This window comes from Mytilus edulis, chromosome 3 (genome assembly GCF_963676685.1).
Source record: "Mytilus edulis chromosome 3, xbMytEdul2.2, whole genome shotgun sequence".
In the NCBI taxonomy this organism is placed as follows: domain Eukaryota; kingdom Metazoa; phylum Mollusca; class Bivalvia; order Mytilida; family Mytilidae; genus Mytilus; species Mytilus edulis.
In genome coordinates, this window is record NC_092346.1 from 98,837,379 (window position 1) to 98,860,611 (window position 23,233).

At 31.4% G+C, this 23,233-nt stretch overlaps 1 protein-coding gene across 4 annotated transcripts in view; it reads right to left on the reverse strand.

The window, feature by feature from the left end:
* Positions 1–646: 646 nt before the first annotated feature.
* Positions 647–23,233, reverse strand: part of LOC139517928 (A disintegrin and metalloproteinase with thrombospondin motifs 16-like) — a 78,852-nt gene continuing 56,265 nt past the window's right edge. For all 4 annotated transcript variants that reach the window (XM_071309482.1, XM_071309480.1, XM_071309483.1 and 1 more), the window contains 12 exons: positions 19,059–19,194; positions 18,402–18,580; positions 17,401–17,518; positions 15,558–15,647; positions 13,579–13,751; positions 12,160–12,223; positions 7,636–7,719; positions 5,938–6,177; positions 5,534–5,650; positions 4,121–4,177; positions 3,002–3,039; positions 647–988 (listed from right to left, as the gene is read on the reverse strand). In XM_071309482.1, coding sequence (XP_071165583.1) covers positions 962–988; positions 3,002–3,039; positions 4,121–4,177; positions 5,534–5,650; positions 5,938–6,177; positions 7,636–7,719; positions 12,160–12,223; positions 13,579–13,751; positions 15,558–15,647; positions 17,401–17,518; positions 18,402–18,580; positions 19,059–19,194 — 1,323 coding nt within the window. In that variant the 3' untranslated portion in view covers positions 647–961. The remainder of the gene's footprint in view (positions 989–3,001; positions 3,040–4,120; positions 4,178–5,533; positions 5,651–5,937; positions 6,178–7,635; positions 7,720–12,159; positions 12,224–13,578; positions 13,752–15,557; positions 15,648–17,400; positions 17,519–18,401; positions 18,581–19,058; positions 19,195–23,233) is intronic.

Below are 23,233 nucleotides of genomic sequence, written 5' to 3' on the forward strand. Positions count from 1 at the left end.
TATTAAGTGAGATATTTTGTGAAAGACAAAAAAGAAAAAAAAGAAAAAAAGAAAGAAAACGATGTATTAATTGAAAAAAAATGAGGTGAAACCAGATATTTATTTTAGATGTATAATGTCCAATGATAGAACGGCATTACTAACTAGGACAAAATGCTATTGTCATGATTCAGTTTTAATTTGAATAGTCCATTAATATGTTATTGCTACCTACAATGCCTGTATGATGTACATTTTACAAAGCTGTTTGCAATCTGATACAAAATGGCTGTATGCTATCTGATACAAAATGGATGTCATTGTTTACAAATCATTATTTAATGAAATGCAATAACAATGAATTTCACACTGAAAGATACATCACGTAGCATACTATCTTGTTGGGTACAGCATTAGTCTACAATTAAGCTATTGATAGTATTATCCTGGTTTGATCAATAAAGATGTAGTTCTTTTGTATTTATACATTATTAATTCATTTTTGTTGTTTGTTTGTAAATTATAAAAGATGAATGAATGATTGGATTTGATGCATGTATATGTACTTACTACATAAAAATTCTAAATATATTCATCATTGATAATATAAAACTATATTTCAATGTTTTTCAAGTATGGTATAACAAAGGTACAATGACTCAACAAGTTTGATAAAAAACATCTTTATTTTAAAACAAAAATCTAGTAAAATGAAATACTTTGTGGAAATATACCCGTACAATAAAAAAACAGAGCTCAAACCTAACAAAATGAAGATAAACTTATTTGGACGGAAATAATATATCTTGTATGGGAATGCCTTTATATATGTTCATTTGAGATATTGTAATTGTCAAAATTTTATATGCAAATAACATTGTCAACCAAAATTCCAATATAAATGTTATGTACATGAAAATACTTTTGTGCACAGGAACATTTAGTCTTTTTTTTATTAGAACATTCTTCAATTCTTGTAAAATCAACTTTGTCCGAACAACAGTGCGACCTGAAAGTAAAAAAAGAAAATAATTTCTAAAAATAACTATTATTATCGGGGGGGGGGGGGGCATTTTGGAAGGAACAATAGATATAAGAATGACGAAGAAGAAAGAAAACACAACCTTTATGTTAACAATGACAAATGTCAATGAAGTTGATCAAAACAGAAAAGTTGGGTCTGAATTGATGACAGATATGTTGGCACCAGAAAAGTGGTCTGTTCTTTGAATTGTCTCCTTTTACCTATCATGTTATTTTCATTTAGTTATGATTAACAAGTTTTTTCAGTGTCGACAATAAATTTCAACCGACTAAACAATCTTTAAAGGGGTACTAGCTGTCAAATTCATAATCACCGATTTGACGCAAATTCTCATATTTGATTTATAACCATGTAAAACATTTCTCCAAATGATAAAAAGTCTAAAATAAAAAAATGTAAAGGTCATAGGCTTGATAATATGTAGCTTCGATTCGTGTGTATTTTAGCCTTGATGCCATCTAAATAACTGTCGAGCTGACCTCCGAAAAAAAAGTCTTTGATGGTGATATAAACAAAAATAAACAAAAACATAGATAGAAATACAAATCGAACACGGGGAATTCGATTTTTTTTCGGCTGTTTAATTTCATATTAAAGTCATATGCAAATTCAAATTGAAAAAATGCATATGATTTATAACTAAATAGCTAGTTTTTATTATTAAACTTATGTAAATATATTTTTTCTCAGGAAAATTCTCTAATTTGTTAATATTTAGAAAACAATTACTGTTTTTAATTGCTTTCTTTCAGTAAACAATTTGTCAATATGTTTTCCGTATGCAGTGAACTCAGCGTATTTTTTTTAACCTTACTCGTAAAAATGCGGTGATCGCAATACGCATGGATGAGTCATTGAAATACATTATTATAATCGTATTGTATATCTTAAACACGTTAAATATATATTCTTTTTTGTTGATTGTTTACAAAGGTGACAATCGATTAACTACGGCTTCAAAACACGACAATTAATTAGCTGCCATATTTTCACATCATAACAGACCGAGAGAATAATATTTACGATTATACTATATGGATGCGTACAAACATGATAAAAATCGTGCATAGAAGACTACGTTTATGATATATACATGCACTGGTTCAAGAATTGGATAAACATTAGTTTTCAACAATCACTCATATGACTTTAAGACTATATGTTTATCATTGATTTTACATGTTTAAGAATGATTTTTTGTGGATCGACTCAGTCAATCAAATGATTTACCTTTGTTTCACTTTAAACACAATTCTGACATTCTTTTTCTTTAAATAACCGAACAAACACACTGCATGTGTAATCCATCTCTACGTAAGGGGTTAAATTGAAGTTCACACGAAAACGGATTCAATGAGGTCTATTTATTCACTTGCAAGTGAATAATTCATTATCAATGTTTCTTAGCTTAATTCGACCAAATTAAACCATACTGGTTGCTAAAAGTGAATTATTATTTTCCTTTTTGACTTTCATTAATCATTGAACAAAATCCTACTTTAGATATTTGATATACCTCTCAGCTAGTTCCCCTTTAATTGTTATAATTTCAAAGGATTGAAATATAAATGCATAAGTCCGCCAAAATGAGAAACTAACAGTTATATCAAATATAATTCAAAATGGTTTATCATTGACTTAACGTAAAATTCTGGTAACTGTGTATTTTATGAAATAATTTGCAAGAAGAAGAAAAAATTACCAGGTTTAGAAAGTGTATATTTGTCAGTTCCAGATTACATGATAAACAGTACTTTCCCTTGATGTACCCACATTTAAGCCTAATATCTTTAACTTACTTTTTGTCACGTTATAATGATAATGTTTGGGACAATAAGAGAACAAGGTTTTATTTAGTGTTGGAATAAAAACAAATATTTTGAAAATATCAGAGGTTTTGGTTTACAAAAGTAAATAAACTTACTTTATTCTAATAATAGATTATAACCTAACTTATATAATCGACAATAAACCTACCGCAATAAGGATAATGATGATCTCCAAATCATAGTTCCCTGCTGAAATAAATAACTTTAAACTGTAATAAGTGTCATGTTAAGCTTTTCTTTTATCACTTTAACTGACAAAGATATGTATAAGGCCTCTAAAATCACCAAAAGACAGGTTCTATTGAAGATACAAGTTATAAGATGTTTGAGAGGATCATTAGGAATTAAAATTAGCCGGGGTTGAATTTAGTACATCCTGGTGCATGACACATGCAGAATTTTGTCTTAGTTGTAGATTTGGTAAGTATTGGTGTTCAAGCATGGCACTTATATAACGGTGTTAGCTTTATTGGTATAAACTGTAACCGGCAGCTTTTCTCCGAGTAATGTCTATTGAATTGTTTCTTTGTACATACCCTTTTTTCAGATAAACAAAGGAAGATAATGTTCCTATTTGAATAACAAAAAATGGGTGAAAAAACAAAGATTCTGATGGCCTCGAAAGTGATCACAATCGATAATACACCACCTTAATATTAAACCAGGTTCAATCAACCACTTTCTACATTTGAGAATGCCTGTACCAAGTCAGGAATATGACAGTTGTTGTTCATTCATTTGATGTTTTTTATCTTTTTATTTTGCCATTTGATTACGGACTTTCCGTTTTGAATATTCCTCGGAGTTCAGTATATTTGTTATTTTTCTTTTTTCCAACAGTACCAAACATTCTCGAGTTATAACTAAATTTTAAGGGCATACACAATTTTTTTTTGAATCAAAGTACAGTATTAATGTAAGGTTAGTCCAACGGTATCCTCCTATTGTTTTATGGTTGAGGATAACAGCGTTTTCGACAAAATAGATTTTAACTTCATGTTATTTCTATGGAAATGCCCTTTATGTTATGACATTTTAAATTTTTTTTCTTCATTTTAATAAATAATAAAATGCGATTAGTCGTATGCATATTACTAGGATACCAACAACTAATAGCTAAAAAAAAAACCACTTCAACATGAATATATGGACGATTGCTACCTTGGTGAGTATTTTAAATTCGATTTATAATATTTGAACATCAGTAAGCTACAGTCTCCTCAATCTATAATGCATATAAATGTGCTGCATATTGCACTATACTCACTGAAATCGGAACCACTTGAAGTTGTAGTACTTGGAACGGCAGAAGGTGATTGTTCAACTATAAACAAATGTAAATAAAGTGTAGTGTGTAAAGATATTTTAATAGTCGAGACTTATACTTGATATCTGCTTTCAAGAATTTTTATTATTAAAACATTAAATCGATGTCTATAAGCAAATCATTTTGAAGACAATCGGCAATATTTACGTATAACCACTCTCGGTTAGTAAAGCAGGTTTTTGTTTAAAATAATTGAATAATTGCAGAAAATGTTTTTCGGTGTATGAGTTTGTTTTCCCTACATTTCTCTGGTCAAAGAGAAATAACTCAAAAGAAACATATTGCTTAAATACGTTATATTAAGCAGATGATTAGAAGTTAGCACTGCAAGAAATAAAATCAAAGATACTCTACATGACATATAGGGAAAAATCCGACATGAGCGTGAAAGGAACTACAAACATTTGATGTTAGGTGAATGCTATTGGGAGTAGGGTGCCCTAACAAAAAAGTTTTTTGGTTTCTTTATTCACATATGTAGATACGTTTTTCACGAAGAGTTCGGAATTTGAAAACATTGAGCATCATGTAAACCGATAAGGACCTAGTGAGATAAGGTAAAATATTTTATGTCAACATTTGTAATTGTTAGCTTAGTCTTAGAAGAACTGAAAACTGGCCGTAGTTTTGTGTTCGAAAAAGGGGATGTATTCGAGGTTATAATAAAGAGATTTTTCAATTAAAGAACCTTCATCTTTACTAGAAGACACGTGGTTTTTGACAAAATTTTAGTTAGGAACACACATCTCATCGACATTGTTGACAGAGTCATGTGTTTAAAAGGAAAGTAAGAAGCGAAGCGTATACTTCATTTTAGTGACACACACCAGTGTTAACCATATTTGCGAAGTTTAATCCCATAAAATGCTGATGATTGTGACACCTAGCCCTGCAAAAAATAAACAACCTACCGTCATTAACAAAATAAGCTGTCAAAAGTATAGTTTGAGCATTACATGCGTTTCTGGAGAATAGGAAAAATACCGTTGTACATCTTTTATCACCAGCCCAGTAGTCAACGCTTCGGTGTTGACATGAATATCAATAATGTGGTCATTTTTGTAAATTTCCTTTTTACAAAACTTTGAATTTTTCGAAAAACTGAGGATTTTCTTATCCCAGGCATAGATTACCTTAGCCGTACTTGGCACAACCTTTTGGAATTTTGGATCCTCAATGCTCTTCAACTTTGTAATTGTTTGGCTTGATAAATATTTTGATATGAGCGTCACTGATGAGTCTTATGAAGACGAAACGCGCGTCTGGCGTACTAAAATTTAATCCTGGTACCTTTGATATGTTACATAAATCAGAAATTTAATTTGAACAAGCTGAGAAGAGATATTTTCTTACCACACAAATTACACGATACCATACATGTTTGCTCCATGTTCACATTATCTGATATACAATTTCCTGCGGTTGCTCCTGTCGTACATGTAGCGTTATCACCAGTATCTCCACACGTTACTGCAAACAAATGGCATTCATATATAAAGGAAACGTGTGAAAACAAAACTAAGAAAATTAGTGTTATTGCTCAAATGATTAATCTAAACCGAAAATAAATTCAAGTAGGCTATTGTAGTTTTAGGACACCTTAGAATTTTTTGAAAGACATCAGTAAAATTTGAAAATTTTGTGAAAGATACAATATTGTGAAAGCATGTCATGAATTTAAAAAAAAATCCCTTTAATATCAGTTAACATATTGTAATGCATAGCCCTGATATATAACATCATATTGTTTTACTCACCATCACACCGAAGTCCACCATAACCAGGTAAACATTCACAACGACATGAAATAGCATTAAATACACCATTATTCTCACAAGTTACATGTTTACACGTGTTACAGTTTCCACCAGTAAAGGGATATCGACAATTGCATTTACTTCCGAACTGTTTTTCGTTGCATATACATTCACAGTTAGATTCGTTCACGGCAGCTCCATTATAACATTGCGTTGAGCATTGACTGGTGCATAAATTCCCTGTTAAAGATAATGAACATTACTTTTATTCTGATGAAATATATATATCCTGCACGGATCGTTTATTTTGGGAATAATTAAAGATCAAATGTACTAAAATAGGAATATGTATTTAAACTAGGGATGTCAACTTGGTGAAGAATAACTCGAAAAATATATCTTAACAAGAATGTGTCCAAAGTACACGGATGCCCCACTCGCATTATCATTTTTCATGTTTAATGGACCGTGAAATTGGGTAAAAAATCTAATTTGGCCTTAAAAGTAAAAAGATCAACTAATAAGGAACATGTGTACTAAGTTTCAAGTTGATTGGAGTTTAACTTCATCAAAAACTGCCTTGACTTAAAACTTTAATCTGAAACTCACACTTTTAATTTCTATGTTCAGTGGACCATGAAAATGGTGTCAAAAGTCTAATTTAGTTTAAAAATATGAATGATCATATCATAAGAAACATGTGTACTAAGTTTCAAGTTGATTGGACTTCAGCTTCATCAAAAACTACCTTGACCAAAAACTTTAACCTGAAACTCATACTTTTAATTTCTTTGTTCAGTGGACCATGAAAATGGTGTCAAAAGTCTAATTTTGTTTTAAAATAAGACAGATCATATCATAAGGAACATGTGTACTAAGTTTCAAGTTGATTGGAGTTTAACTTCATCAAAAACTGCCTTGACCTAAAACTTTAACGTGAAACTCACACTTTTAATTTCTATGTTCAGTGGACCATGAAAATGGTGTTAAAAGTCAAATTTTGTTTTAAAATAAGAAAGATCATATCATAAGGATCATGTGTACTAAGTTTCAAGTTGATTGGACTTCAGCTTCATCAAAAACTACCTTGACCAAAAACTTTAACCTGAAGTAGGACGAACAGACGGACGCACAGACCAGAAAACATAATGCCCCTCTACTATCGTAGGTGGGGCATAAAAATCAGAACACATATTACGCTTCATAGGTCGTTATCTAATAGTCGTATAAAAAAAAACTTTACATACTCTAGAAAATACTCCTAGAATTATATATCCTAATGTATTGCACAAAAAGATAACTAATCTCATCATTTAATTGGAAAACATATTTTTAATTTGATTAATAAGTCGAACAAGATCAAACAATATTCACATTATTCAATCGCATAAAAAAGTAATTGTTTCGTTTAATCATTCGATGAGAGTCGCCATAAGATGAGAAATTTTATGGAAAATTACGGAAAAAAGTCTATAGTAAACGGAAACGATACTTGTACTATAATTTGCTATGCCAGTGGATCGTAAAATAGTAGTCAAAACTTTGGCATTAAAATTGAAAAAAAAAAATACCTTGACCAAAAATTCTGAAAGCGTGACAGAAAAACGAATGGACGCACACACAGAAAAAACAAAATGCTCCTAGCGGTGCATAAAAAACAACAACTATAAACTAAATTTACTTTTCGGATAAACTTACCGGTATGTCCAGGTGTACAATCACAAGCACACATATCTGTATTCCATGTACCACCATTCTCACATGTCCCAGTACATGAGTCAACTGTAAAATATAAGTATGAGTAACAAAAAAAAAGAAAAAAAAGAAAAAGAAATACGACTGAATATGATTGCCCCTGAAACATCACTGAAACTACCCTACACAGCTACTTTTGAAGAGGTACTATTTCTGTACTAAAAAATCTGTAGTACTAAAAATTTACTTTTAATATTTAGTCCTATTTCTTTACTTTAGAGTTATTGTAATATTTAGGTACTTGTATTTTTCAGTACTTGATTTCAATTGTACTTAAAATATTTGTACAACAAGAATGTGTCCAAAGTACACGTATGCCCCACTCGCACTATTATTTTACATGTTCAATGGACCGTGAAATTGGGTAAAAAATCTAATTTGGCATTAAATTAGAAAGATCACACCATAGGGAACATGTGTACTAAGTTTCAAGTTGATTGTACTTCAACTTCATCAAAAACTATCTTGACCAAAAACTTTAACCTGAAACTCACACTTTCAATTTCTATGTTCAATGGACCGTGAAATTAGGGTCAACAATTTAACTTGACTAAAATTAGAAAGATCATATCATAAGGAACATGTGTACTAAGTTTCAAGTTGATTGGACTTGATCAGCTTCATCAGAAACTACCTTGACCAAAAACATTAACCTGAAAATCACACTTTCATTTTCTATGTTCAGTGGACCGTGAAATTGGGGTCAAAAGTTTAATTTGGCTGTAAAATTAGAAAGATCATATCATAAGGAACATGTGTACTAAGTTTGAAGTTGATCAGACTTCAGCTTCATCAAAAACTACCTTGACCAAAAACTTTAACCTGAAGCGGGACAGACGGACGAACGAACGAACAGACGGACGGACGAACGTACGCACAGACCAGAAAACATAATGCCCCTCTACTATCGTAGGTGGGGCATAAAAATAATACCAACAATAATCACAGTATTCCGTGTTAACATGTTAACATTACTACAAGACACCCGCGAAATCGCGGGCATATACAGCTTGTGAACTGTTGTAGGATGATTTTTTGTAAAAGATATTATGTATGGAGAATAACATGAAAGGTATCAAAAGCCCTATCCCTTTTCCAAAGTCCGATATTTGTTTCCTTTCTGTTAAATTCAATTATACAAGAAAATATGTTTTTTTATTGAAAAACGCCCATTTGTTTTTCGTTCATTTTTTGTACATAAATAAGGCCGCTAGTTTTCTGATTTGAATTGTCTTACATTGTCAGTTCGGGGCCTTTTATAGCTGAGTATGCGGTATGGGCATTGTTCGTTGTTGAAGATCGTACGGTGACCTATAGTTGTTAATTTCTGTGTCATATTGGTCTCTTGTGGAGAGTTGTCTCAACATGGTAATCATACCACATCTTCTTTTTTTTTTGTAATCAATGAATTTTGTAAAAGATTTAATGACTGGAGAATTTCAGAAAAGGTATCAAAAGTTCACATGAATATTTGTAGCGCTTATATTTATATTATGAACATTCATTACTATATAAATATAGTGTATTTTCTTTCAATTCTAAGTTTACTAATCGATCCATGGTGGTCATTGATATAGTATGCAGACCCTCTCTATTTAATAAACTCTGTGACCGCCGGGGATAGTAAACTTGAAAATGATAGCAGATAGAATTCTGAAAATACACTTTATTCTTTATATATATGTATGTTCAAAGTATACAGAAAAACGCAAACCGGAAGTCTAATCTGACTTAAAATTTCATCCAATGACGGGACAATATCCGGATGACTTTTTTCTCGTTTTTCTCCCAAAATAACTCAATCTGAATAATCATATGAATGGATGACAAATGCGACTATGCACTGTACCTATAGGACACAGAGGTGTGTTGATTAATTTATTGTGGAAAGAAGAGTAGCGACACAGAAAATGAGGTCTTCTCGTTTAATAGTATAGATTCGTGTTTCTGGCCTACGACCACAATTATTCTTTTCCTTTGCTACACTGCTTCTTTTTGTAAAAGTCAAATCAAATAAAAATTTGCACCGTTTCAAACATGAAATAAATGTAACTGCTTATATATAGACCATTATTAGTCTAAAAAATATGCTTCTATGACAATCCATCAGTGATTTTTGGAAGAATTTGAATCATGTATATACATAAATGACTAATACCGACTAAGGCTAATTTGAGGGGTTGTCGGATGGGTCCTGATCCGGATATCCCGAGATGCAAAATTTAAAGAAATTCTTATCCCGAAATTGAAAAATATATTCTCGGATCCCGTAAGGATCAATCCCAAATCCCGCTTAAAAACACCCGATCCCGACACCCCGAAAAAGGTCCTGCCTCCTTTAATCTCTACCTACAATGTAACTTTCATTTTTGCCAAATCACTATTTTCCCTTTTAACAATAAATTTTCATCCCCCAATTATGGGCATTATGTTTTCTAGTCTGTGCATCCGTGCGTCCGTTTGTTCGGTCGTCCGTCCGTCCGTCTCGTCCGCCTGTCCCACTTCATTAAAAAAATTCTGGTCGAGGTAGTTTTAGATGAAGTTGAGCATGTTTTACTTAATTTAATATATATGCAAGTGGTATGACCCCTTAAATAGTAAACATTTCAAAGAAAACAGTAAACAGAATCAGGAACTTTCTATACAAACATAGAAATTCCCTGACAGAATACAGACATGTAGATAAACGCGAAAAATATTTGTCCCCTCTTAGTAGGTATAATAGTTGTGATTCTTGCGATCTAAACACCATAATATGGAGAATGCTCTACGATTGGTTGTACTTGTGTCACATGTTTTACTTATTTTAATATATATGCAACTGGTATGAACCCTTAAATAGTAAACATTTAAAAAAAAAAGTGGACAGAATACAGAGAGTCTCTATATATTAAAGTACTATAATCGTAGTTTACATGTAGATAAACACGAAAAATAATTACCATCTCTTAAGGAAGTAAAATAGTTGTGGTTCTTGCGATCTAAACACCATGATATGGAGTACGCTCTGATTGGCTTATCTATTTTTTCATTTTTGTTATCTATCATACGATTTGTTGTATTTGTCCATGTTTCAAACTGGAAGTCTTATCTATGACTAAAAGTTAGTCTGATGACGGAATCATATCCGGACTCCTTTTTTGTCGTTTTTCTCCCAAAATAACTCAGTCTGAATAATCATAAGAATGGATGACAAATGCGACTATGCATGTTACCTATAGGACACAAAGGCATGATGATTGATTTATTGTGGAAGGAAGAGAAGCGACACCCAAAATGAGGTCTTCTCGTTTAATAGTATAGATAACATTACGAGATTTCGAAAACGAAAAACTTTCAAAATGCTGAAAATGTAACGGTGTAACCAAAAATCTGTAGTACATAAATTTCAAGTACAAATCAAGTACTGTAAAATACAGGTACCTAAATATTACAATTATTTAACAGTAACAAAATATGTGTATTAAAAGTAGATTTCCATTACTACAGATTGTTTGATACAGAAATAGTACCTTTACAAAAGTAGCTGTGTACCAGAGACGCGATGACGTAGATGGTCAACAACCATATAAAACCGTACGGTTATTTTGACTACTGCTAGTTTCACAGACAATATATTCTTATTCGTTTAAATGTAGGAAAGAAGACCGATTGATCGTCTTTACATAAAAAAAAACTCATGGCAGTTTCATGGTACATCAAAATAAAGCAATGACAGACAATGCTTGGTCACATTCTGGTGTTTTCGATCTTATGTAACTTTTTGCTTTCATTACAGCAGAATTTCCACCCGGTTTCTGAACAAAATAAAATAATGTGTTTACCGAAGGTAACATATATGATTGGACTACCATAAATATTTGAGATCTATAAAGTGCATAAACTCTTGCTTCCATTCTCATTTGGTCAACCCGTGAATTGTTCATATTGTTATGCATTCAATATAAACAAACGCTTAGGTCAAATCATATTTATCATAGTGCTATGCATTTTTAGTGTATCGATTAAAGATGAAAAGATATTCAAAGATGAATATTATAAGCTATTTTGTTATTTTTTTTTTTACAGTATCCTCTTTAATCGCTTGAAGTATAGCTCAATATTTCCTGTAATACACATTGCGGAAGAAATAGTGACGACTGTTTAGATTGCAGCGGCAGTTTGGCAGACCGTTTCCAGAACCAGTTTCATAAATCCTGACTGTTGAAAGGGAAAGTTCGGTTTAAAAAAGATGAAAGGACAAAAAGTAAGTGAATATAACTATACAAGTACAAAAATGTATATGAATTTGTTTTTATTTTGATCGTCATTGTGAAGCTTTCAATAGGCACTTTTTTAAAGTTGAATTTATTAATGTTATAGAATTAGTACCTCTCCGTATTTACACTTTAATAAGGAACGCTCAAACAAAAGTATATGTCAGAATGTTAAGATAAATTGATAAAAGATTATATTAACATAACTTACTATTAGTTGGCGCAGAATAAATATACTCCATTCCAGTATTAGTGTTCGATCCCATGCTATACACCTGTAAATATATAGACAAAAACATACGAAACCAATAACAGCAGAACAAATTTTCGATTGGCAAAGTGTTGGCTAGCCATAAAACAAGGTAGAACACCCCATGTTTCTGTAAACATCCTGTACCACGTCAGGAATGTCGCATTATTTTCTACTGCAATTATCTATGTATGTTGGTGTTTGCTTTTGTTTTAAATCGGGATATAATGAGGAACTGTAAATTCATAAAGTTAGGTTTTTTTTCGACTTTGTTGAGGCGAGACATTTGCGAACTGTTTCCGGTATTTTGTTTCAGTTTGTAATGATGCCAGTTAAAAGCAAACCATCCTGATATGTCAATTATATTTTAAGCATGACCACTGAGTTTATTTGGTCCGTTTCCTCAGTCATGGTTTATAATTTGAAACCTCTGCCTTAAAACAACTATAGTCACCGTATTGCTTTCAACAATGATCAACGCGCATACTGCTTAGTCAGCAATAAAAGGCACACTTCAAAAGAGAAAAACAATCTCCTACTTTATGAACACAAAAAATGAACGATGAACAAATTTATAACATAGCAACAAACGACAACCACTGAATTACAGGCCCGGACTTGGGACGAGCATATACATACAGAATGTAGCGGTGTTAAACATGTTGGGGGGATCCGACCCCCTCCCCCAAAATAACTAATTAAAGATCTGCGAGTACTCGCAGTTACTGACAGCAAGTTCAACAAAATAATAAAAAAAATATGCATCTAAGGCTAAATTATCAATCAGTTCACATGAAACATCCAATAGATCTAGTGTAAAAACGTCATAAACAGTCAGAGAAAAACATAATTTTGTGCAATGTCAAGATACAGGTATCGACAGATTGTAGATCACTGATCATGCATGTGCATATATATATAACAATAATACTTAGTTAGCTTTTAAAATTTTACTGAAAACAAAATCAATATTAATACCAATAAAACAATATTCAAAGATCTAATTACATAGTCGAATTGGTAGCCTTTTAGAACAAGTTTATTTAAAAGGATTGATAAGTTTACCAGGATTGTTTCTAAATTTCCGGACACTGAAAAATGAGGATGTACTATCCTGTTTGAAATAAAGTTTTATACAGGTAAACCAAAACTTCAAAACGAAATCTTTATATCTATGAATGAATTTATTAAAAGATGTTTGTTTTTTAACCTGTGGTAACGTAAACCCTGGTTTTTTAATTTACCATTTTTATATTTAATGCATAATTGCAATAAAACAATGGTTTCAATTCATGAAAGATCCAAATCCACGAATTGCAAACACAGAACATTAATTTCTAAATACATAATTTTAACTACAAATGTAAAAATTTTACAAACTTTCACTATCACCGGCTCTGTCAATGGTCCTTTGGCATGCATTATCGTAACAAAAGCATCATTATGCCACAAAGTTCCGCCAAAACTAATCGGATTTTCTCCAGTTTGAAATATCCTGCTATCACCGGCTATGCTACTCGTTATAATTGGTGTTCCCTCTTTAGAAAATATTTCTGAAATGGAGGACAGTACAGTACCCATTTTTTAAATGTTTTCTTTTATACCTTTAAGAAAGGGTAAATTCCAAATTCATTAGAAATTGTATGGAGCCGACCGGTGATTTTCTTTAATGAATTATCTGACATAAACCAGGCCGTTTCATTTTTCTTCTTTTTTGAATGTTTCTCATTTTGTCGTGCCCAATTTAACTCTTTATACTTTAAATATGCTCAAAGTTGAAGGCAGTACTTTGACATATAATTGTTTACACTCTTCCGATTTTTCCTGATGGATAAGTGTTTCATATGCATAAGCCACATCTTCATATTTGTATGTGTGCAACTGATAAGCATTATACATAAGTTCATATGCTGACGATGGCATTTCCCTGTACTACAGTATTATATATAAAAATGTGTCAGCAAATACATAGAATTGTTCATGAGTGAGTAAAGATATATTTTATTCATTGTATTTCAGTATCATCGATATGTTTCATTGAAATTCTGAAGGACTGATTTTTCTTTTATTCAATTAATATTACAAAGGTCAGATAACATTTTATTTTTAAAAACTTCCTTTAAGGATGTACTTTTGGAATCGTGTAAAAAGTTCGGACTCCTTGGTGTTTTTCCATACAATACAATGTACAATATTTTGCCCCATAACATTTATTTTTTCATATAAGACTTAATAGCTCATGAAAGGTCATTCGAAGATTCTTAATTTTCTTTCTTTTGTTTTGAGACCTAATAATACCAATGCAAAAATAAGGTAAAAGTCCGAATCAGCCTTTTCCTGCCATATCTTAAATCTCAAATATCTCGAAAAGGAGGTCCAAGACCTATCAATATTTTTAGCTTATTTTTATCCGTAATTGATGCTCTACCAGCTTATAGTATCAATTTTATCTTCTTGACTTATTAATTTTTACCTTACCTCACCTAAGTACATCCTTAAATCTAATTTTGGTCTTGGGGTTCTCATGACAAAAACGATTTTGCAACATTTTTGCAGAACCATATCAGTAATTATTACTGTCAAGCGCTTTTCCTGATACATTGTAGTCACAAGCACTTTACTGTTTTATTTTGTGACTTCCTAAATTATCTGTAATACTATTACAAAGTTATATAGTTTCCACATCGCCTTCCAGACAACATAACATGATAATTATGTTCATGTAGCATTTGCTCCTGTTGGCACACATATGAATGCACGAAATTCGTCAATGACAACATAAGCTTTTGTCCACACCTTGTCTTAAGTACGAAATATAGTGTTCAAATAAGTAATACTTAGTCATGTGTGGTACAATTTTTTTTCTTTCAGTTTTCAATTAATAAAAATGATGTTATTGTGTTAAACAACTTATTTTCAATCTCTTTGGAAAATATTTTACACCGTTCTGTTCTAGCCTTTTCTAATAAGCTTTCAATTGCGTTTTATTTTTTGCTACTTAGGAATATGTATTGTGACCCTAGAAAAGTATATTTTATGTTTTAATGCATCGTTTTATTTAGATTTCCGTTAAATTTTGATGAATACGTATAAGTGTGAATGTATATACAGTTCGAAACGAGTAAGCATAATAGATAAACCGACTAGTAAATCCTCCAAATCTAAATAATAAAATGTTTGGTTGGGTATTTAGCTGATCCGATCATCCTCGACTCGTTACACATATAAATGAATGTAAAAGTAAACACTTGAGTCGCAAATAACCAGTTCAGTTTGATATCGAGATCACACAGATGACCCTACATTGCATTTTGAATGATGAAACTAATAACTTATAAATGCAGCGCTTCAGTTGTTACCTGTGTAATATTGCTTCATATCGTTCCATACAAATGATATTTCTATGTTATATGCACCAACTGGAATTTGTGTCCACTCTTTTCGTTGCCCTATATAAAATATACATACTTTAAAAAAATATTCATATTAAAAGCGAAAAAACATTGATAGTTTGCACGGACATTCGTGAAGACTGTTAATGTCTGATTGCTATTGACCTGCCTTATATTTTACTGAAAATATATGTTTCGTCCTAAGAAGGACGACGGGTGACGGAATATTTTCATAAGCAATAGGGTATTCATGATAAGGATATACTTGTTAAAACCATATAAGTCTTAGGGAAAAACAAAAAAATAAAAATTAATGGTACAGCGCATGAACCTTATTTGGTAGCTACAATTTTAATTTTCGATAGTTATTGGTGAATGTATTTGACTACATAATAAATTTCAAAAACATATATTACTATTCTAATTTGAAATGCAATATCAAACGAAGACTATGCAAATAACCTTGATAGAGTCGCAAACAATGCATAGATAATACTTTAAACTTCAAGAATATGAAAGTTGTTATCCATTCCCTTGATGTTTTTGAGATTTTGCCATTTGATTACGGACTTTCCGTTTTGAATTTTCCTCGGAGTTCGATATGATTTGTTATCATAGTTTTAGAAAAGTAATGAATTTTAATATTAAATGCAAAAAAACTTAAAACACATCGGTCACCTAGGTCAATCATATTTAATTAAAACAACTAATTTGGAAAATATGTTGAACGCATCTATCCAATCGAACTTGTGATAAAGGATAGTTGCAATTAACTCATATCTTGAATTACGTCTGGAAATTGACAATAAGTGTCGGTTGAAAACAAAACTATACGATAAAAGAGATGATCTCCGTATATATCTCCTAATTGATACGCTATTCCCAGGCTTGTATTACCTGTCATGATTTCCTTGATATTTGTCCTTTAATTTTGGTACAATATAAGAAAACAATTTTAGTTACTGTAAGCTTGAAACAGATAATATCAAAGATCATTAAAAAAAATCCGGATTCATATAAATTTATAGCCATCGTGATGAGAGAGATTTTTATCGATTATACATTTTTTTTGTGATTCAGTGAATCATGTTATGTCACATTGGACGCCGATAAGATGGTTAAAATATTATAGTCGCCGTCAGCTGAAATTCGTAGCGGTTATCGTTAAAAATAAGCTAAACTATCAATCGCGTTCACTCGAGATATAGTTTTTCACATTCCATTCATAAATCGTCAAAAGAAAAACCCCTACTGACCTACCTTTTAAATGATCGCACTGTAACAATCCTGACCCTCACATTTTCCAGAATGTTTTCCATTGTAATTCCGCCATCTTCGTTTCTAAGAGGATCTTTTGTTTACATATGACACACGTCACTTTCGGAGTTTCCTGTAATGTTCTTTTCATTGATGTGATAAAGTTTCCCGCGCTTTATGCAAATTTTATGATATTGAACTCCACGGAAACACTTCCAGTATAAACAATGGTGGATTCCGCCATTCAAAATCGTCTTGGAAAATGTGGAGATCAGGATTATCACAGTGCAATCACTTAAAAGGTAGGTCAGTAGTGGTTTTTCTTTTTGTGATTTATGAATGGAATGTGAAAAGCTATATCACGAGTGAACGTGGTTGATAGTTTAGACTATTTTTACCGATAACCGCTACGAATTTCAGCTGACGGCGACTATAGACAATGATTTGAGGAACAGGCGTTGATAATAGACCGGACGTTGATCTGAGTTTAACATAGAAAACATTATGTATTTTAGGAAATACATGACAATAACAAACAAATATCAATATTTACATGCTGCCACATTATCAGTATAATTTCCCTCTCGGATAATACATGTTCTATTGTCACCATTACACACACCACATCCATCAAATACTCCAGCATTCAGAGTATTGTTACAGTCGAATCTCTACAACAGTAACAACTTTACATCAAAGAAGTGTATACTCTTATTTATCATTTAAATTTTATAATAGATATTCTAATATATATATCTATATCAGTTTAAGTCATTTGCTCGCTCCTTTATAAATTTTGAAATGTAAAAACTTCACAAACAACATTTTAAAATTGATTTTAGAGACATTTTGGATATCATCTTTCATTTCGGTTTTTTTATCGAGTATGACGTGTTTTTGCTGAAATAGATTTGTCTCAGAGATTTTTTAACCGAAAGTTTGAGAAATATTCTCTTTGACAGAAGGAATTATGTGCATGTGCTGTTTACACATTGCTTGTTAAAATAACATTAAAAAGGTAGAGTTTTGATACTTGGATTGACACAGTTTTGTTGTATTGTGTTATCTTCCGTAAATTACTACTATTTCTTTTGATTATAATTGTTGCCTAATCATACACCATGTCTTAACACAAGATATCAGATGTTTCTTTTTGTTATATTTTTTGGAATAGAAGGGAAAGTTCTTTTGTTCCTAAATACCACTGTAATTAAATCCAATATCTAAATTGCAAGGATACATATATAGAAATTGAAGTTAGAAGCTTATTTTACACTGTATGATGGATTTTATGCCTATTTTTCTGATTTCAGCAGGTGCGCCCTCGCCTGAATCCGCCCCTGTGACAAGACACTTGATGTAAACAAAAATATTAAATGGCTGCAAACATCGTTTTTTAAAACGTTTTTATCTTAAAAAGTCATTCCATGTTGTTTTTTATAGAAAAAAATCATCACTAGCACAAATCAACACCAAGTTTACACATGATACTTTCTTCTGTTGTCTATCTCCACTTTAATATTACTTTAAGATAACTCGTAACAAATACATTACCTGACAATAACCCTCTAAGCAAGCAGAATAAAACCCTGGACGTCGGGAATATTGCTTTGCATCAGCTGCATCTAAAGTTCCAGGACATGGTGTACCGTTTTCTATCAATCCAAATCTTGTTAAATCAGGTCTAGTAAACCCCGGAGCTGATTCACACAAAACTTCACATACACCATGGTCTATTTAGAAAGTGATATGTGATGCAAAAATCAATACGGCAGGCAAAAAAACGACAAAAAAAATCCTACAAAACCCACAAACCAGAAAGGGTTGTAAAGGATAACATTATATCGTCAACAATACATGTTTTCCTATAAATTAAAAAGTCATAAAAATAGTTTTTCATCAACATTATACATCCTAAAATGAACTAAAAATCGTTTATATATAACAGCCTTTTCCGATGCTCCTGGCAGGCATAACAAGGGGCGTTTATTCTGTCGACATATCCAGTCTCGTTCCTGTGAGGTCATTAATTCAAATCAGAATTAGGAAACTAATTGAGTCTATTAATATCTATGATACACCAATATTCGAAGACCAAAATGTTGCAAAACAATTGTCCAGTCTCCATGACAGATATGTTATTTCCTCGCTAATAAAAACCCAAACAATAGTATTTTTGTGTGTAAATCTGAATTAATTTTTTCTACGTACTTAGTGATGAGTAAATTGATCCTGAAGCTGTATATTTAGTCCCATTAATGATGTTGTTATCAATTAGTCTTTGACATGTCTCTGATGCTCTTTGTATTATGAGATTAGAATTCTTGTTACTGTCCCCAGCACAGGGCTGAAAAATATTTGTAAAAATACATGTGAACAATACTTGGAGGGTGATTTTTCCATTCAGTTAAAGGGAAATTCCGCGATTTTTTACTTATCATCTAATTATGTTCATCTTAACATAAAAAACACATTTGCAAAGTTTTAAATTTATATTCCTTCTAATAACGGAGAAAATCAAGTATTTGTAACTTTTTTGGTTGAATTCTCGAGTGGGTCGTGACGTATTAGCCCGATTTATTGAATTCTGGGAAAAAATAAAATCTGTTTAACTCTTATAGCTTATCGACAATATACGTAATTAAAAGCGCACAGCTGACGAATGGTCGAAGTTATAAACCACAATATAAGAATGAACGAAAGTGAATATGCATATATATACCGTTTTGTATTGATTGAATTAAACTCCTATAAAATTATCTCTAGTAAATGTTTTTGAATAAATTTAATTAATTATTGTTGAGATTTTTTTCATAAAATATTTATTGAACATTTTTACTGATATTGAACTGAAAATATTTCAGTTCTATTTACCGTTATTGTTTTGATAATCATTTCAATGCAACTAATGTGTGAGCAGAGTGTGTATATTATTTTGTAAAGGTCACTGTATATTTCTCGGCTTGAGGTCAATTCGTTTACCTTGTAGCTATTTAGCCGCAGGTGTGAGTTCAAGCGTACACAGGTATAAATGTTGTTATTTGGAAAGGATAAATAGAAAGGATTAGAGTATATGCTGTCATGATGTTAATACATTAAGATTAAATACACGATGAGAATAAAGATACAATAATTAAATTGTGTAAATTAATTGAAAATAAAATTCAGATTCGTAATTCCGAAAGTGTATAAAAATAAAAGGAAACAATTTTTGATTACTTTCTTAGCGGCAATTGGCGTAAAGATTCAAATATGAAGCAAAAAATAGTAGTTTTAATCTTTAATAAAAACTAAATGCAATATTACCCAATTTGATATACCATTGTACATCTGTTTGATATCATTGACTTTACCGGAATTTCTTAACTTGTATTCAAATCTGGCTGTGTTTACATGCTAATAAAACTATTGCAATTTTAAAGTTTTTAATTGACAAAAAAATACAACATACAACATGCATAATTTTTTTTTAGTTTCTTTTTAACATTTTATTCTTACATAATTAAATTCATTTGACAATCATTTACACGAACTTTTTGTGAAAAGAATACTAATTATCTAAGCTAAGGCATTATATCTTTTGAGGATTTTTGAGGATTTTTTTTAAAATTCTATGATAATAGTTGTGCAATGTTGAACATGATAGCCGTCATTAATCCAAATAAGTAATACAGTAGTTGTAATAAAAGTTATACTTTAGTCATGCATTACAGATATTGACGAATTTATAATAGTTCGTTCATACATCGTTGTTCATGAAACAATCATTATTAGTATACATGTAAGTTTCCTGACGTATAAGAGCCATTGAGGATGAGCTCCAGAGAAATCAGACTAGTTGCGTTTCGTTCGTTTGTTTGTTGGGAAAGGAGAGGAAATGCAACCGCTTGTACAGATAAACGACAGAATTACCATACAAGCATTTATAGTCAACACAATCAGAAAGAGTTCCCATCGTTAGACGGGGAATATGAAGGCTTCCAAGAATGAACAAGTGACATGTCTAACTCTGAACAGTTAGAGAACAGACTATCGACATCGAACGCTTGTTCTTGATATTTGAAACTGTATGCATATATATATACGTATACGTTTATGATATAGTGATGAGTTCTGACAAAAACTAAATTCCTTCATGGTTATATCTTGCCATACGTTTATATTGGTTTGTAAGGTGATTACTCAAAATCGTTATTTGAAAATCCTGTTTGTGAGATGTAGATTCATTTCAATACAGAAATTTCGTCTATATATTTCACAAGTGTATAACACGGAGAAGCTCTGAAGGTTCATTACTCCCATTTTGTTTGGGTGTGAACCATCGATGTTTACAGCAATATCAAGGAATAAGGTGATGATGGTAGAAAGAACTATGGGCGTCATGTGGCAAATATTACATGCATATCGGACAATGAGTTGTCAATCTGTATGAAAAGTTTTCCAATACAACCATATTATTGAGAAGGAATGTTTACATGCTATACTCTCGTACTAGTATTACAGGGTTCTTGTGGCGTTCACCTTAGACACACATCGTTTTAACGATGTTTAAAAAAAGACAGAACCAATTTAATGTCATATTTCCCTATTTTTTAAATATAACTAAAATTCTTTTATCTGACAAGAATATCCCTATTTAGCGAACAAGTAATTTATTCTTTTTTCGGTTATTGAATACCAAGAAAGAAAATAAATCCCGAAATTAATTTGAAACTTTGATACTCAAAAGTTTCCCAGCAAAATATTCACATCCCCTGGGGATAATTAGTGTTCGTCCAGTGGCATATATAACAATTGTGATGACGAATTCCTTCCTTTGTTTGAGAACAATCTTATTGAAATATAAATCTGTGATTTTCCTAGGTCCACAGCTTCAATGAACCAAAGCAAAAGTTATACATCGACCTGTATTTAAATCAAATTGGTTCTCTTCTTCTTTTGGTATACAACTGTAGTCTATCGACATTCGATGATTACATACTGTTGGGATACGTTGGCTAGTCTATTTACAACACTTTTACCCCTATTTATTCAAAATATATGTTTTTTCTTATGTTCAATGTATACACGTATATATTTTAAATTGCGCTATAGTTCCGTAACTTTATATCCAGTCGTATAAACGAATCGTCGGCAAGTGCGTACATTTTTTTAAATCAATATTTCTGGTCTGTTCCAATCTGTCCTTCACTATTGACAATGACTATATATTACATTTTCCCAAATTCACCCTTGGAAAAAATATTTAAATAGATTTTAATTTCATCAAATCTTATTTTTTGGGTATTATTTATATATTATGAATTATATTCTTTACACCAGAAATGTTATTTATAAACAAGCGTATGAGTTTAGTAATGACAAGTAAGACAGAGTTGTATATTATACATCTGATAGTTCAAAATGGAAAGTTATAAGTTATAAGTTATCAGCCGTGTACACTGATCAATACCTGCAGAAGTGAAACGATGCATGAACTTGCAAGCCCGACAGGAAATCGCTTGAATACCTGGACGTGTCACCTCACACCCCTCACACTACCTTTGGAAGTAATACCTTTAGCCATGCTGGTGATCAGATAAGGGAAGATCAAAATATATTTGAAAAAAGTTTATTACTTTAAAGAATTATGAACAAATTAGATTTTCGAAAACAATTTTCACGGAACACTTATTTATGATTTCAACTTTGACTTTTCACCTAATTCCAATATCAACAGTTTAAAAACAACAGACCATGGTAATTAAAAAAAAAGTAAGAATATTTTCCGTATCAAGTTAGTTAGTCGTATTAAACAACCGTACGATTGACAAGATATCGACACGCAATTACGACTACATCGGTTACTGTAGTTTTGTTTCTTTGTGGTTTATAGACATATCGTTTTTATTCATCGGGAAAGAAGACAAGATGGCGGATCTCGGAGAATTGATACTCTAAATTTAAAATCGATGGTGATCGCTTATCTAGCGGAATAAAACTTTAATATCTATGAATTTGAACATTTTTATACAGAATGAACATAATATCAATTTTTGATTTTTTTGCGAAGTTTCCCTTTAATAATAACCATTGGTATCACATTTTTTTAAAGACAATTTAACGTATAGTTTTTTTTATTCTATTCAATTCTACTATGGAAAAAAGCTCATCACAGATACCAAGATCAGAAAGTTACACAGAATATTATCTCCAAATGCATAAAATCTATACGAGAGAATCTATAAAAAGATAAAATCTAATTTTTAATTTGAACCTTTATCTAATGTCAACCCGGAAATAAGGAACACACATGAATACTTTTCGAGATAATGTCCTAGTGATTGAAACAGATAGATACAAGTGAAAAGTTTAGCTAGCTATAAAACCAGTTTTAATCCAACATT